A 12,425-nucleotide genomic window follows, 5' to 3' on the forward strand; every position below is an offset into this window, starting at 1 on the left:
AAGACACTGGTATTTTCTGTGCAGGTTTACACTTTTCCCCCCCTTTTTTTTCCCTTTTTTCTTTTTTTTATCCAGCTTGCAACAAACTGCCTTTAGCAGTCACATCTGAGTCTGTGTTAAGGGACATTATGCATCAGTCCCTTCTTCCCTATTTATTTATTTTAATCCTAAGGAGTTCATAGCATTCAGATTCTCTGGAAACTGTATAACTGACAGATTTTGCACATCTCTGAAATCAGATTACAAAGGTACTAGAGTTTTAGCTGACATGAGAACACCACACTGGAAGAACTAAATGAACCCATGACTCAACTAAAACCTTGAATATGTTATTTTTCTCTGAATACACCATTACTGTTGACTTAAAAATAAATATACTCTTTTCATTAGTCATAATGGTCTTTAGACACCCTTGCAGAACTGAATGAAATACAAAATCCATTTCAAATGGAAGACTCTGCTAGATAAGCCAAGTCCAGCAAGACATTTAAAATACCAGGACAAGGTAGGAGAAAAAAGTACCATCATTTTGTAGTTGAATTTATTAGTGACATCTTATTAGTGACATCTCCAAGTGCATTTTCAGGGGTTACTTTGAACAGTATTGGCTGCACGAGCAATTGCACCTTTAATGTTAAAGCTGCCTCCCCTCCAATGCCCTTCCCTGGGAAGGTTGCTCTGGTAAAAGCACTTTATGTTATGATGGAAAAAAGAGCCCAGAGCCAAAAAAAACCCCACGAGTGTAAAACTGAACAGAACCAGTATCTTGTCTGACAGGTGATGGCTGCAGTTCACAGCTGCTGGCTCAAGTGCTATAAGCTTATTTTCTAACCCCTGTGAACTTCGCAGCAGATATTTGCATTGTTTGTTATTGCCCTCATCAACAGCATTCCAGGATTGGGATTAATCACTCCTCTTGTCTCTTTTCCAAATGAAGGCTGCAAAGTCTCAAAGCACTGGATTTCTTTGAGCACAAAAGGTCACTTTGGAACGCAAGATTTGTTTTTAAATTTCCTTTGCAATTTTGTTCTTTCCAGGAGTGACGTTTTGTGGCACGTGATTACTGAACATCCATCCGTGTATTTCTGTGAGGAAACTTCACTGGGACAATATAAACATCTGCTTAAAGCTCAAGTATTGTATCAAACAGGTACTGTCAATGAATGATCAGAATCTTATTTTAAAACGTTAGAAATGGCAAAGGTGACTGACTGCAAAATGATTAATTTTTTGCAATGAACTGGGACTCTAAGTGTTGTACCAGGCTTTGCTAAAGTGTGTTGCAGCCATTGACAAAGTAATTTAATTTTTCCTTTAACTTAAAAACAAATAGAGTAAGTGTCATCTGTCATTCAGGTGAACCAAAAACCTCTTAAGATTTGCTTCAACAAGTTAGAATCATACTTCTTTCTACAGGATTAAGGGTGTTTCCCAAGGTCTAATTTACAAATATCTTGGAGGATTTTGCCAATTGCCAGTTCAGTCCCAGTGTCCTGATGTTGCAGTCAGCCAACTTTTGGGTGCAAGATTCTATTAAACAGAAAGATGAAGAGAACAGGCAGTGAAGAGGGCGAGCGGCTTGCAGCGGGCTCCCTTCGGACCCCTCGGGAGAATGGCATGTTTCTTCATGCTCTGCCAGTCAGGAAAGTGAGACCCAATCGAAATTTCAAATGGAATTGCAAAGCTTTCCTTTTTCTCTTGTAGTTTTAACAATGGCAATGATCCAAGGAGTTTATTAATAAAGAGTAAGTTATAAGGCCCTGACATTAGCTCCCACTGTTCAGCGCAGAACCAATCCCTCGGGAATTGTCTCCCCACTGCTGGACACATTCTCTTCACACAGGAGCTGCCATCTCCAGTCATTTGCAGCTGTACAAGGAGCCTCGCCTTCTCTGGAGAGGGAAGGTCAAAATCTGGGGCTTGTTGCCCCTCCAGAGGCATTGGCCCCGTGGGAGCCCCACTGGCCACGTGTGCCCGGCCAAGGGCAGCAGAGGCAGACAGGCCGGGCAGTCCTGCTCCAGGAGCAACAGGATCTCAGCCCCACTTTGGGAAACCAATTGTTTGTGATTACATCATTTTGTTGGTACTGTACGCTCAGTAACAACAACTGATTTGCAAGCTACAAGGTTCTGGTTTGGAAAGCCCAATTTATATTTGATGCTGTGACTAAAAACTCAGTTCCTTAAGGGGTTTAAAATTTAAACTGATGCAAAATGCAGGAATTTTAGGTGCTTGGCTTCTCAAGTCAACATGAGAAAGCAGAGCTTTATGGGTAGCTGTTTGTGAGAAACACTGAAATGCACACACACACTGGGCCACTATTTATTTTTGCTAATGAGCAGCAAAAACAAATAGGACAAACACCACATCTTAAACATGAACACTTCTCCAAAGAGGTGGGGACTGAAGAGAAATCCAGGAATGTTTTTCGATACATTCTGACATCAGGGCATGAAGGCACACACAGCATTCCTACAGAACAGATGGGAGCACTGGGACCGAGGGCCGTTGGCCTGACCTTGCCGTTGGTTAGAGGACAGATTAGTGCTAATCCCACCGACCGAAACCTTGGTCAGTGCCCCGCAGGCTCCGCGCCCGGAGCCCGGCTCCATCTTACAGGGAAGATGAAAGGCAAGCTGAGCCGCATTTCGAGCTCCTTCATTCGAAAGAATGCAGGGGGTAAACTAAAAAGTTTGTAAAACTGCATAGGAAGTGTATTTACATTTGGCTGCCGTTGTTCAGGGGTACTGGAAAAACATGGCACTGCTTTGGAGATCAAGGTGTTTTCACCAGTTCCTCCAGTTATTTTCCCTTGATATTAGACATGAAACTTTTTTGGTCTGAATCTAAGTGAAAGTCACCTAAATGTGGTTGGAAGCATTATGAAAAAAAGTATCCCCTCCATTTTGGTTTACTTAGTGACATCTGCACAATGCTTCACACACCTTGAAAAGGAATGTAAGTGTTCCCTTGTGATGAATCAGTGTCAAGGAACCTGGGCTTTAAAACAAGATCCATGACCCTGTTCCCTCTCTCATCAGCTGTACAGAATGACACACAGAACCACTCCAAGAGAAGTGGTAAAACCAATTTAAGTTTAAAAAAAAAAAGTAGAGAACTTTAAAAAATATTTTAGTATACTGAAAACAAAATAGAACACCTACGTATTAAGTATGAGAAAGCATAAAAATTCCAATCCCCTATCAGTCTGAGTTCAGAAGACCCTGGATGTCACTGCTGCAACAGTATCACTTTTTGCAAGAAAATACTTGGGCAGAAGCCTTTGTGCAAAATTGTATCCCCTTGTGGGAACCTCACAAAACCTTCCCCATCAGAATTCGTTCTGCACTTTGTGCTCTCCCATCAACATGGATCAGCTGCAGCAGCTCCAGGGCTGATCTCAGCATCTTGTGGGAAGTTGAACAACTAAAGCAATATGCAGTTTATTTTTAATGGCCTTGTAAAGAGCGTGGTTACTAATTTGAGAATAAACAGCCAGTGCAATTAGGGGATCTTTGCCATTCATCTGTTCTGTAAGATTTTCTGCATTCAGCTGCTGCCAAAGTGTTCCATGTCTTTGGAAGGGGATCCTTCCTGCCATCGCCTCCAGCAGAGTGAGGAGCAACTGACCAACATTTCCCGGCCCGTCGGTAGTTCAGGTGGGAGAGGGAGGAAGCAAAGGACTCGTGGCAAGTCTAGAAATGGGAAGAGAGCGACAGGGAGTTCCCTAAGCCCACACGGGCCCAGCTGCCTCAGTTGTCATGACAGAGAGTGGCCAGTTGGTCAAAGGTCTGACATCATCCAGTGGCAAAGTTTCTAGGGATAGGTTTGGGAAGCGGAAGCAGAAATTACTGACAAGATTTAAAAAATACAACAGAGTATGGCTACGTTTGCTCTTTTCTACTGCTCTGGGTTTGTTTCCAACCTCCCTGGTCCTGCCAGTGAACATTCCTGTCGTGGAATTCCTGTCCAACACGGGCACGGAGTTGTGTCGGACATCACGCCGTAGGGGAGAAGGAATGGAAAGGACTAAGTGACAGTTTTCTAGATCTATTTTGCTCTAAGGACATGAGGTACAATGTTCAATTCAGAAGCAAAAGTACTGTATCACAGCACCGTAACTTCAATTGTATCCCAGTTAGGAAATTCCTAAAGCCAGAAACATACACATCATCAACCAATAAAAACTGAGGGCCAGGACGACACACTGGCGAGCTTTGCAGGAGAGGGTTTTTACATAAAAAGAAAAACATTTTTATGAGTTTTTCAAGAAACTACGAACCAATCCCACTTGACTGACTTAGTTTGCAAACAAGACTGTGCAGCGCCAGGTGCTCAAGAATTAAATCGCAAGTGTAAAGAAAGGAGAACTGAGATCTAATTGTATGTCAAAGTTAACACTGTAGGAATATTGCTGGCCAATGGAAATTAGGCGTATTTACATGAAGATTAAGTGACTGGTGTCTTTTGAAGGCACAGGTAACGCAATCTGTGGTGGCGTGGCGATAGCCAGTCTAGTCAGTACCTGATGCACAGCTAAAAGCCTGCTTCCCAATTTAACCCTGTGCTGCACAGTCAGGGCATTTAGCTAGAACAGTCTGAAACCCAAGTTAAAACGCTCTGTGTACCTCCTTCCTTCTTCTCTGCTTCATCTCGGATGAGAGGGGACGTGAGTATCACCTTCAAAGTGAGCTTGGGCTCCTTTGTGTTACGGATAACAATAGCTGCCTCATTTACATGCTCCTCCACCAGATACTTCTCTTCTGTAAGTTTCTGAAAGTCATCAACAAAGATTTCAAGAATCTCCCAATCAGCTGGAAGACTGCAGAATCTGCATGTGTGCCTCAGCTAGTGAGAAGCCCACAAGACACTGCAATAACAAATAAGGCCTTGCCTTCCTCATTAAAAACCATTTCAAACATTTCTTTTCTAGCCCATACAACTGCCTTACCATTCGCTCCATTAACATGCATTGTATCCGAGTTCTCTGCAGTGATCTCTCTGCAGGTCTCTGAGCAGTCCTTTGGGACTCTCTCAACCTCCAGAAGCACAGCGAGAGCCCCAGATGGCTCAGAGTCCTGCAGCCATCCCTTCTGCGTGCGAGTCTGGCTCACAGACCATACGGGTAGAACATGTATCTAATGTCTGTTCCGACTCCTTCCCCTGCTGCATCTGCTCTCCCGCAGCTCCTTTATTGTTGGGAGGAGAATGGCTAAGCATCTGCTCAGGATGAGCCTTCAAAGCAGCAAAGCAGAAGCTGCTGATGTCTCTGTACTGCACTTGCTCCTTTTGTCCACTAATAGGCCTAAACCCTCCTTCCCCCCCAGCACCTGATCCCTTTGCAGAACCTCTCCTGTCCTCCATGCCCAGACAGTTGTAGCGTTTCATGAGTCACAGCCTCATCTTTGCTGTAATCCCCACCATAATTCCCCCCAGGATCTTACCTGCCTGTCCCTTGAATTTATTCAGTCTTCACATCTTTTAATTACATCTACTCTCCTGTTTCATCTCACTGTTTTTGAAGCACACACTAACTTTTGTTCTCACTTTCAACCCTCCTCATTTCATGCCTCACTACAAACAAAATTTACTCTTTAATACTGAATACATCCCTATCATTTTCAAACAAGTAAAATGAACTCTTTACTCCTCAAAAGATCCTTTGCATTTTCAGCTATGGATAGGGCCACATCTGCAGGTACAACATTAGCTCATTAAAACAAGCCCTTTGTGTGAGCAAATAAATGGTGAGAACAGCTGTCAGGAATGGTAAAACACAGGGAGAAAAGCAGATCAGGGGAAAAGCAGATCAAGTTTGGTTGTGGTTTGGAGAGGGGCACTTGCAGTGGAATACCTGGGCAGCTCCTTGGCACCAGTGTTTGTCAGTCTGGAAGCTGAACTGATTGCTCAGCCTCAGAACTCAGTCACAAAGGCAGTCTCCCTAACCAAGCTGTAAGTGCTGCCTGCTGCATGCCAACAGCAGAATTAAATAGCCATAAATAAAATGAATACGAGCTCGTGATTAACAGGAGCCAAAGCGAGTGACCACCTGCAGTGACACGTTCTCACCTCAGCAGCACAGAGGGGATTCTGTGGGAACAGCCCCAGCGAAGCAGCTCCAGGGGGAACTGCAGGCTCAGGCAGGAGACAGGACAACAGCAGGGACTGAGTGACCCACTGGAGCAGGGGAGGTTCTGGGGCTGCAGTTCAGTCACACTGAGCCCAGAGAGCCCGAATGTGCTGGGTTAGTCACACACGAGGGTCACTGCCCTCAGGGCACTGACAGCACAGACAGGAGGAGGCAACAGCAGCAGGGAGATGTTCTGTTTTGTGAGCAAGTACTTCATGGCACCACATTAAACATGTCACACGCCCCAGATTTCGTCCTAGATTCAAACTATATTCCTTTATATCACTTGTCTGTCTTCCTGGAACAAATTGCAGTCTTTCCCCAAATACCCTTGGCAGTGCTACCAGGACTGCCCCAGATTAACTCACCTGAATTTGAGCTGGGAGATTGTCTTTAACGATACATAACAAGGTCTTTGTGGGTTTTTCTTTGCACATAAGAACCAGCTCCAGATCCATATCATCTTTTATCAGCAAGCCCTTTGCAACCAAGCCAATTCTCATCACACCACATAACGTCCGACCGCCTTGATCCCTGGAAATGAAACAATTTGGGCTAATTAAAATGGCATTTTACTCTCCAGACGCAGTTTAGGAGAACCTTTAAGAGTACAGTAAAGAACTTCCTAAGCAATGTAAAGACACTTCAGTTTTGAGTACTGAAAGACTGCAAAAAAAACCCCAGTTTTGCAGATTGGAATTGCTTAAAAACATGAAGAGAAATACAAGAAATGTTTCTCTGATAGGTCATCACCAGGCTCTTGTCTCATCCAGTTGTCTCCAAAGCATTTACTGCAGGCTTGGATTACTTTTTTTAAAACAAAAATCATTGTTGGTGTGGGGCTGAGCTGCTGGCTGCGATTAAACCACAACAGGCAGGTAATGGAGCCTTAGCAAAGTTGGACTGCTGGATTATAAAAACTTTTTTTGTGTATTAAACTGCATGAGCCCCCAAGCACGTGGCTGTGGATTTGCACTGGTGTGTTACAGGGACATATATTTGCTTAAAACTGCTGAAAGGTTTGTCTGCTAAATGCAGCTTCCCAACACCACAGTAAAACAAACAAAGAAATGGAGAGCAACTGCTGCCCACACTGGGCTCATTGCCATTCCCTGCTCCCACCACAGAAAGTCCAAATATATCCCCTTCCTTCTATGAACCTTCACATGCAGCAGAACCAAGGAACACTGGGAATCTTATCTGGGAGGAAAGGAAGCGCTGAGAGCAGCACAGGGACACACTGGGAGGGGAGGGGAGGGGAGGGTGAGGCTCACTTGGCATTGCCTTCCACAGCTTCCTCCTTGGCTTCCACATCACCCTCACACTTGGTAGACTTGTTCTTTTCATCCATCCAGTCAGAGACATGCTTAAGGGCACATTCTACTGTTGATACCATGTTCTGGACAGCTTCAAGTTCCTCTGGAGATGGATAAATGGTTGAGTGTTTCACCATTACGTGGCGGTCATCGTTAGCAAACGATCGGATCGATCTCTGTGGAGGAGTGGGAAACAGGAGGAAAAGAGAGACACGTTACTGGATTATCAATAGGACACTGCCTGAATGGGAATCCTCCCTGGCAGGGGTAGTAATGTCTCTTAGGATAACCATGCAGAAGCAATTTCTTTATTTAAATAAACTTTAAAAAGAAAAAAGCAAACACCAGTGCAAAAAAAATCAGCATTAAAGCAGTAAAACTTACTTTCATTGTTTTTCTCACTTTTCCCTGCCCTCCCCCACCAAGATTCTCTTGGAGAAGAGGGCATGGTCTGGCTGGCTGAGAGTATAACAGAGTGCTGAAGCAGGAGAACACAAAACCCCTGGCTGCATTCCCTTTGACTTGCTTGGTTATTTACATTAACCTTTCAAAGTCAGTGAGAAATCACTTGGACTCTGATCTTGCTGAAGGACCTACATCTCAAGGAGATACAAACTGTGAGCAACAGCACTGAGAGAAAGGGGGGCTGCCCTACCCTGGGATACTTGCAGGAGTTCAGGTGTTCTGAATTCCAGCAATCTGTGTTGGGCTGTGCCAGCCTTCAGCAGCTGGATAGCTCAGAGCAAAGGGGAGAGCCAGGGTCCTGATCCCAACCGGGAACCTCACGCCAAGGCAGGGAATTTGGAACGTGAGCATCCCAGGGTGGGAGCAGACTGGGCAAAGCATGTGGAAAGGAGGGCAGGCAAGGAGAGAAGAATCTTATTTTGTAGAAGGTGTTAATACTTTCCAAATAAAGTTTTTGCCTATTCTGGATGTGCTGAGTGCAGCCACCTCTCCTCTCTTTATGCCAGGGACAACAGCAACACACCTTGGAACGGGCAGTCAGAGAGCCAGTCCCTCACGTGTGCTGCTGCTGCAGATGGAGTCACAGCAATACAGAGGCTGCCAAGAGGCTCAGCAGCTGCACAGGGATTTACAAAGCCAGGAATGAAGATCAGCATAGAGAGAAACTGGTAAGGAGACTGAAATAATTTTTTTTTTTTAAATTTCAAATTAATACAGAGATGAGAGTGCTAATTAAAATTTAGTCTGCAGTGATACTGCTGAGGAAGGTGGACTTCAGTGGTTGGGTAGCCCGTGCTAGGAAGCTTTTGGTTTGTCACACACTCTCCAGGTGAGACTTCTTTGATCTAAGTAGTGCCCCAGACCAGCTGTGATCACAGCACACACCTCTGGCAAGAGCAGCAGTAAGTCTTGGTCTCTACAGACACATCAATCACTGCTGAAAGCCTCCCAGACCTGGGAGTCACCAACCAAGAACCTCTGTTCCTCCTACACATTAAGCACCTTAATTAGGTTTCATTTTCACCCCAACTCCATGGGTTTGTAGCTGTACCCATTCCTAATAACACAAAGGGCCTTTAAAGGACCTCAGAGGCCTCTGGGCTGGATCCTCGTTAAGGAACTGTCCACATTTTCCTGGTTTATTCCACTCACTGAGTCCCTTCCATCAAAGGTCAGCGTGATGCCATTCCCTTCCTCACTCCTGTGCTCCCACCCAGATGGATAATTTGGGCAGTAACAGCAGTACATCCATCGGGGGCTGGTATTATCCCCTGTTCTTTGGAAGGCTGCAAAACACTTCCAGGAGGTCCCTCTTGTGGTTATCCATAACATGGATACAGCAGGAGCTGCAATTTAACAACTCATCCCACCATGTCTTATCTTATCTTACCATCCAGTACTCCACACTGGCATATCTTTACAAATTCACATCTCAGCCATTCCCAATGTGGAGCCAATCCCAGGCAGATGAGAGGTGACTCCTCACTTAACCAACATACACCAGGTATATCTGGCTAAACACATTTCATCTGCACAGAGCCACGTTCAGTCACACACAGGTATGAATAATAATGCTTTTGTGAGAAGAGGTGGAAGGGGAATGTCAGCATTTGGTGATGCAATCTGCCAGTTCAAGGTCACTGATGCTGTTTGCTACAGCCTGCTAATGCCAGTTTTATTAGAAAACCTTATGAGCATCCCCTTGGTTTGTATTTAATAATTCATGTACTGCAGGCTCACAAGACAACTCTCTGGTTTTAAGAGGCTGACAATACATCAAACCTCACTTGCTTTGCTCCAAGCACGCAGCACCATCCCTCAGTTAGTGCAAGGTCAGAAAATCCCCTTCCTCGGGTTTGATCAGGCCCCATGCAAGACTGGCAGCAGAGAACACTTTTAATGCAGCCCTGTGAAAGACAACAAATACCTACCATGGTTTGTTAGTGTTTCAGCTCTCTCTCCCTCCCTTTCTCCTTTTCCCTCCTCCTCGGTGTCTTTGCTAAGCACTGTTTTGCCTGACAGAACCTCTTCATAAGCCTCTCAGTCCCTTGACAGCTCAAGAGTTCATACAGCCAAGATGCTCTGGGAGTCACTTTGTCTAATTCACCTGCAAAAAAGAGAGAAACAGCTTGAAAGCAGCAGCAAGGGCATGAGGATTCCAGAAGTGCTCGATGCAGCACATGGAGTCCAGCACTGCTCAGAGCACACAGGCTTTGAGATGGGAGCAGCCTGTGAGCCAGTTACTCCCCAAGCAGCAGCAGTCACTGGGGAAAGCAGCTCCCTGTACTGTGCCCACACATGGAACAACTGTCCCGTGCCAGAGCTGATCTCAGGGAGCTCTGTCGGCCACCTGGCAATCCCAGTTCCTGGGATGAGGGCAGGAAATCCAGCACTGCAAACATGCTCCTTGTGAAACCAGCTCAAGAAGTCGCTATTTTTATATCACATGCACGTTAGCAATCAAACACACCATATTTAATTATCAAAAAGTAATTATCTTTTGAAATCCCCAGTGCAGCCCTCGATCCTGTGTCAGATGCTGCACAACAAGAACCAAGGCTTCAGGTGGCAATAACTGCAAGTTGTTATTTAAAGAAGGACAAGCACATTCTCCCAAACTGCAGACGTCAGACCTGCGAGCAGCTCAGCTGAAATCACCCACACCGCCTGTGCTGCCCGTACACTGCCTTTCCCAGCACTCAGCACGGAAAAGATCCTGTGAGAGCAGCCTTCTTGTACTAAACTGGGAAACAACCTCCAGCACTGGCAGCAGAAAGCTGCAAATAAATGCTCTGTGAGAGAAGAGCAGAAAAACAGAGCAGGTAATGTGAGAGAGGAAAGCATAAGCTCGCTGCACAGCAAGACACTCCAGTCCTTGCAGAAAATTCCTGTTTTCCTTTCACTGCACATACTGTTGCATCAGCTCTCCAGCAACGTTTTGAAGCAATTGCAAACCCAGTCAGTAAATCTGTGCAGCCTGACACACGCACTCAAACATTTTCCTTTTCTCCCGTATGCCGACCCCCCTTCACCTGCAATATGTTGCATATTGTGTGTCAGAGAATCCTGACATTGTTAGAGATTAAAAGCATGCTTGGCAACAGCAGAGGGGTAGGTGAGATGACTTGAAAGCTGAGGAGATGCTTAGACTGTGGCGTGACGGAATAATTAAAATGTTGCATCCTGTAGAGATTTGAACTTAACAGGGGAAAAGGCAACAACAAATCCTACTTCCCTATTTGCCTAGTTTGGAAGAAATTAAGCAGGTTTACAGGACCAGCAGGTGCCTGGTAGTTGTTTGTATTGCACAGCCCTGAATTTCGGGTGCAGAATTGGGTACAACAAAAAGCAGCCAGACAAGAACACTGTGCAGAGCCCTGCCTGCTCCAGCAGCTGCAGCTGCCAAGGAAGAAACCCCAGGAGAGTTAAGCGCAGTCATACTAAAAATACTTGGGAAAAGCAAGCTAATGAAAACCCCGACTGCCCCCACTGCTCATCACGGAGCTCTGTACCCACCAAGGTGTATTAACACTCCACCAAATTGCTTCCCAGAAGCAATCAGAGAAGGGGGTGTTCTTTCACAGAACCAGCCTCTTCTCTTAAGAGATCCTGAAAGCCAGGCAGGGGCAGCTGGGAGGGAAAATGAGCAAAGATCAGTGCTTTGGCACTATTTGTTCAGTAAGCTAGTCAAGCCTCTCCACACTCCACAGCCTTTCACCACCTCCAGAACCAACCAGACTCTTTGCAAGGTCTTTTTGTTTTGGTAACAATAATAACAATAACAATAATAATAATAGTTTGAGTCAGCAGATAGAATACTAGAGAGACTTCTATGAGACATGTTTCTAGATCATCTATTTCAAATTATTCTCTCTCCACACTCAATTCCAGCTGTCTTCACCTACTCTTCTTCCCTGCCACTCCCACACTTCACCTTTTCGGTTTGTTATCCTCTCTGGCAGCTGTAATTTGGCCATTCCAGGCAGAGAGAAGGGCACTGGAATGTGTTGCTGAGTTCAGCACATGCCCAGTGCAGTGTCTCTGAGGGAGCAGCACCAGCCTGGCCTCCCTCCCCAGCCTGCTGCAAGCTGTTGCTTATCAGCTCACACAGGGCTCTGGAAGCAGATGGGCAGAGAGCGCTGGCTGGGCAGATTCTGGTGCTCAGTAAGTGCTGAGCAGGCTCTTGTCCAGAGGGCAAGTCTGCAAGAGACACCACGAGCTCTGCACACAGACACTCCTCAGGGGGCAGTTCGGGATGTGCCCAGTGCTTTTCAGTGTTTGAAAATCCAGAACAGACCAAAAATGAGTGTTTCACAGCTGTGATGGGGGTTAAGCTGCTGCTGGACTGATGAAGCACAAACACCCCCACCTCTCCATACCCTGCCTTAAGCAGGCAATAACCTGTTCTCTTGTTTTCAAGACAGGTTCAGTTTTCAGTGACAAGTAAAAGTTGTTGGATGAAGGTATTTATGAGTTTGGTTTCACCTGCCCTGGTTATCAGCAGGGCATGGCTG

General features: G+C 45.5%; 1 protein-coding gene and 1 long non-coding RNA gene across 16 annotated transcripts in view; one reads left to right on the forward strand and one right to left on the reverse strand.

Annotated features, from left to right (window-relative positions):
- Positions 1–12,425, forward strand: part of LOC108494932 — a 51,721-nt gene that overhangs the window by 32,727 nt on the left and 6,569 nt on the right. Inside the window, exons 5-6 of the long non-coding RNA XR_001873989.1 lie at positions 1,038–1,150; positions 8,418–8,579. This is a non-coding gene — a long non-coding RNA (uncharacterized LOC108494932). The remainder of the gene's footprint in view (positions 1–1,037; positions 1,151–8,417; positions 8,580–12,425) is intronic.
- Positions 1–12,425, reverse strand: part of STRBP (spermatid perinuclear RNA binding protein) — a 58,833-nt gene that overhangs the window by 27,042 nt on the left and 19,366 nt on the right. For 14 of the 15 annotated variants that reach the window (XR_001873988.1, XR_001873987.1, XM_017809950.1 and 11 more), the window contains exons 2-5: positions 9,843–10,018; positions 7,405–7,622; positions 6,499–6,664; positions 4,629–4,773 (exon numbers count right to left, since the gene is read on the reverse strand). Coding sequence is in view for 13 of the 15 variants with exons in the window: in XM_017809950.1 (XP_017665439.1) it covers positions 4,629–4,773; positions 6,499–6,664; positions 7,405–7,622; positions 9,843–9,845 (532 nt within the window). In the remaining 2 variants the exon portion in view is untranslated. Of the gene's footprint in view, positions 1–4,628; positions 4,774–6,498; positions 6,665–7,404; positions 7,623–9,842; positions 10,019–10,544; positions 10,565–12,425 lie in introns of those variants that run through there. The other variant, XM_017809951.1, reaches the window with a different exon arrangement.

The sequence above is a fragment of the Lepidothrix coronata genome, unplaced genomic scaffold (assembly GCF_001604755.1).
Source record: "Lepidothrix coronata isolate B3197 unplaced genomic scaffold, Lepidothrix_coronata-1.0 Scaffold28, whole genome shotgun sequence".
In the NCBI taxonomy this organism is placed as follows: Eukaryota; Metazoa; Chordata; class Aves; order Passeriformes; family Pipridae; genus Lepidothrix; species Lepidothrix coronata.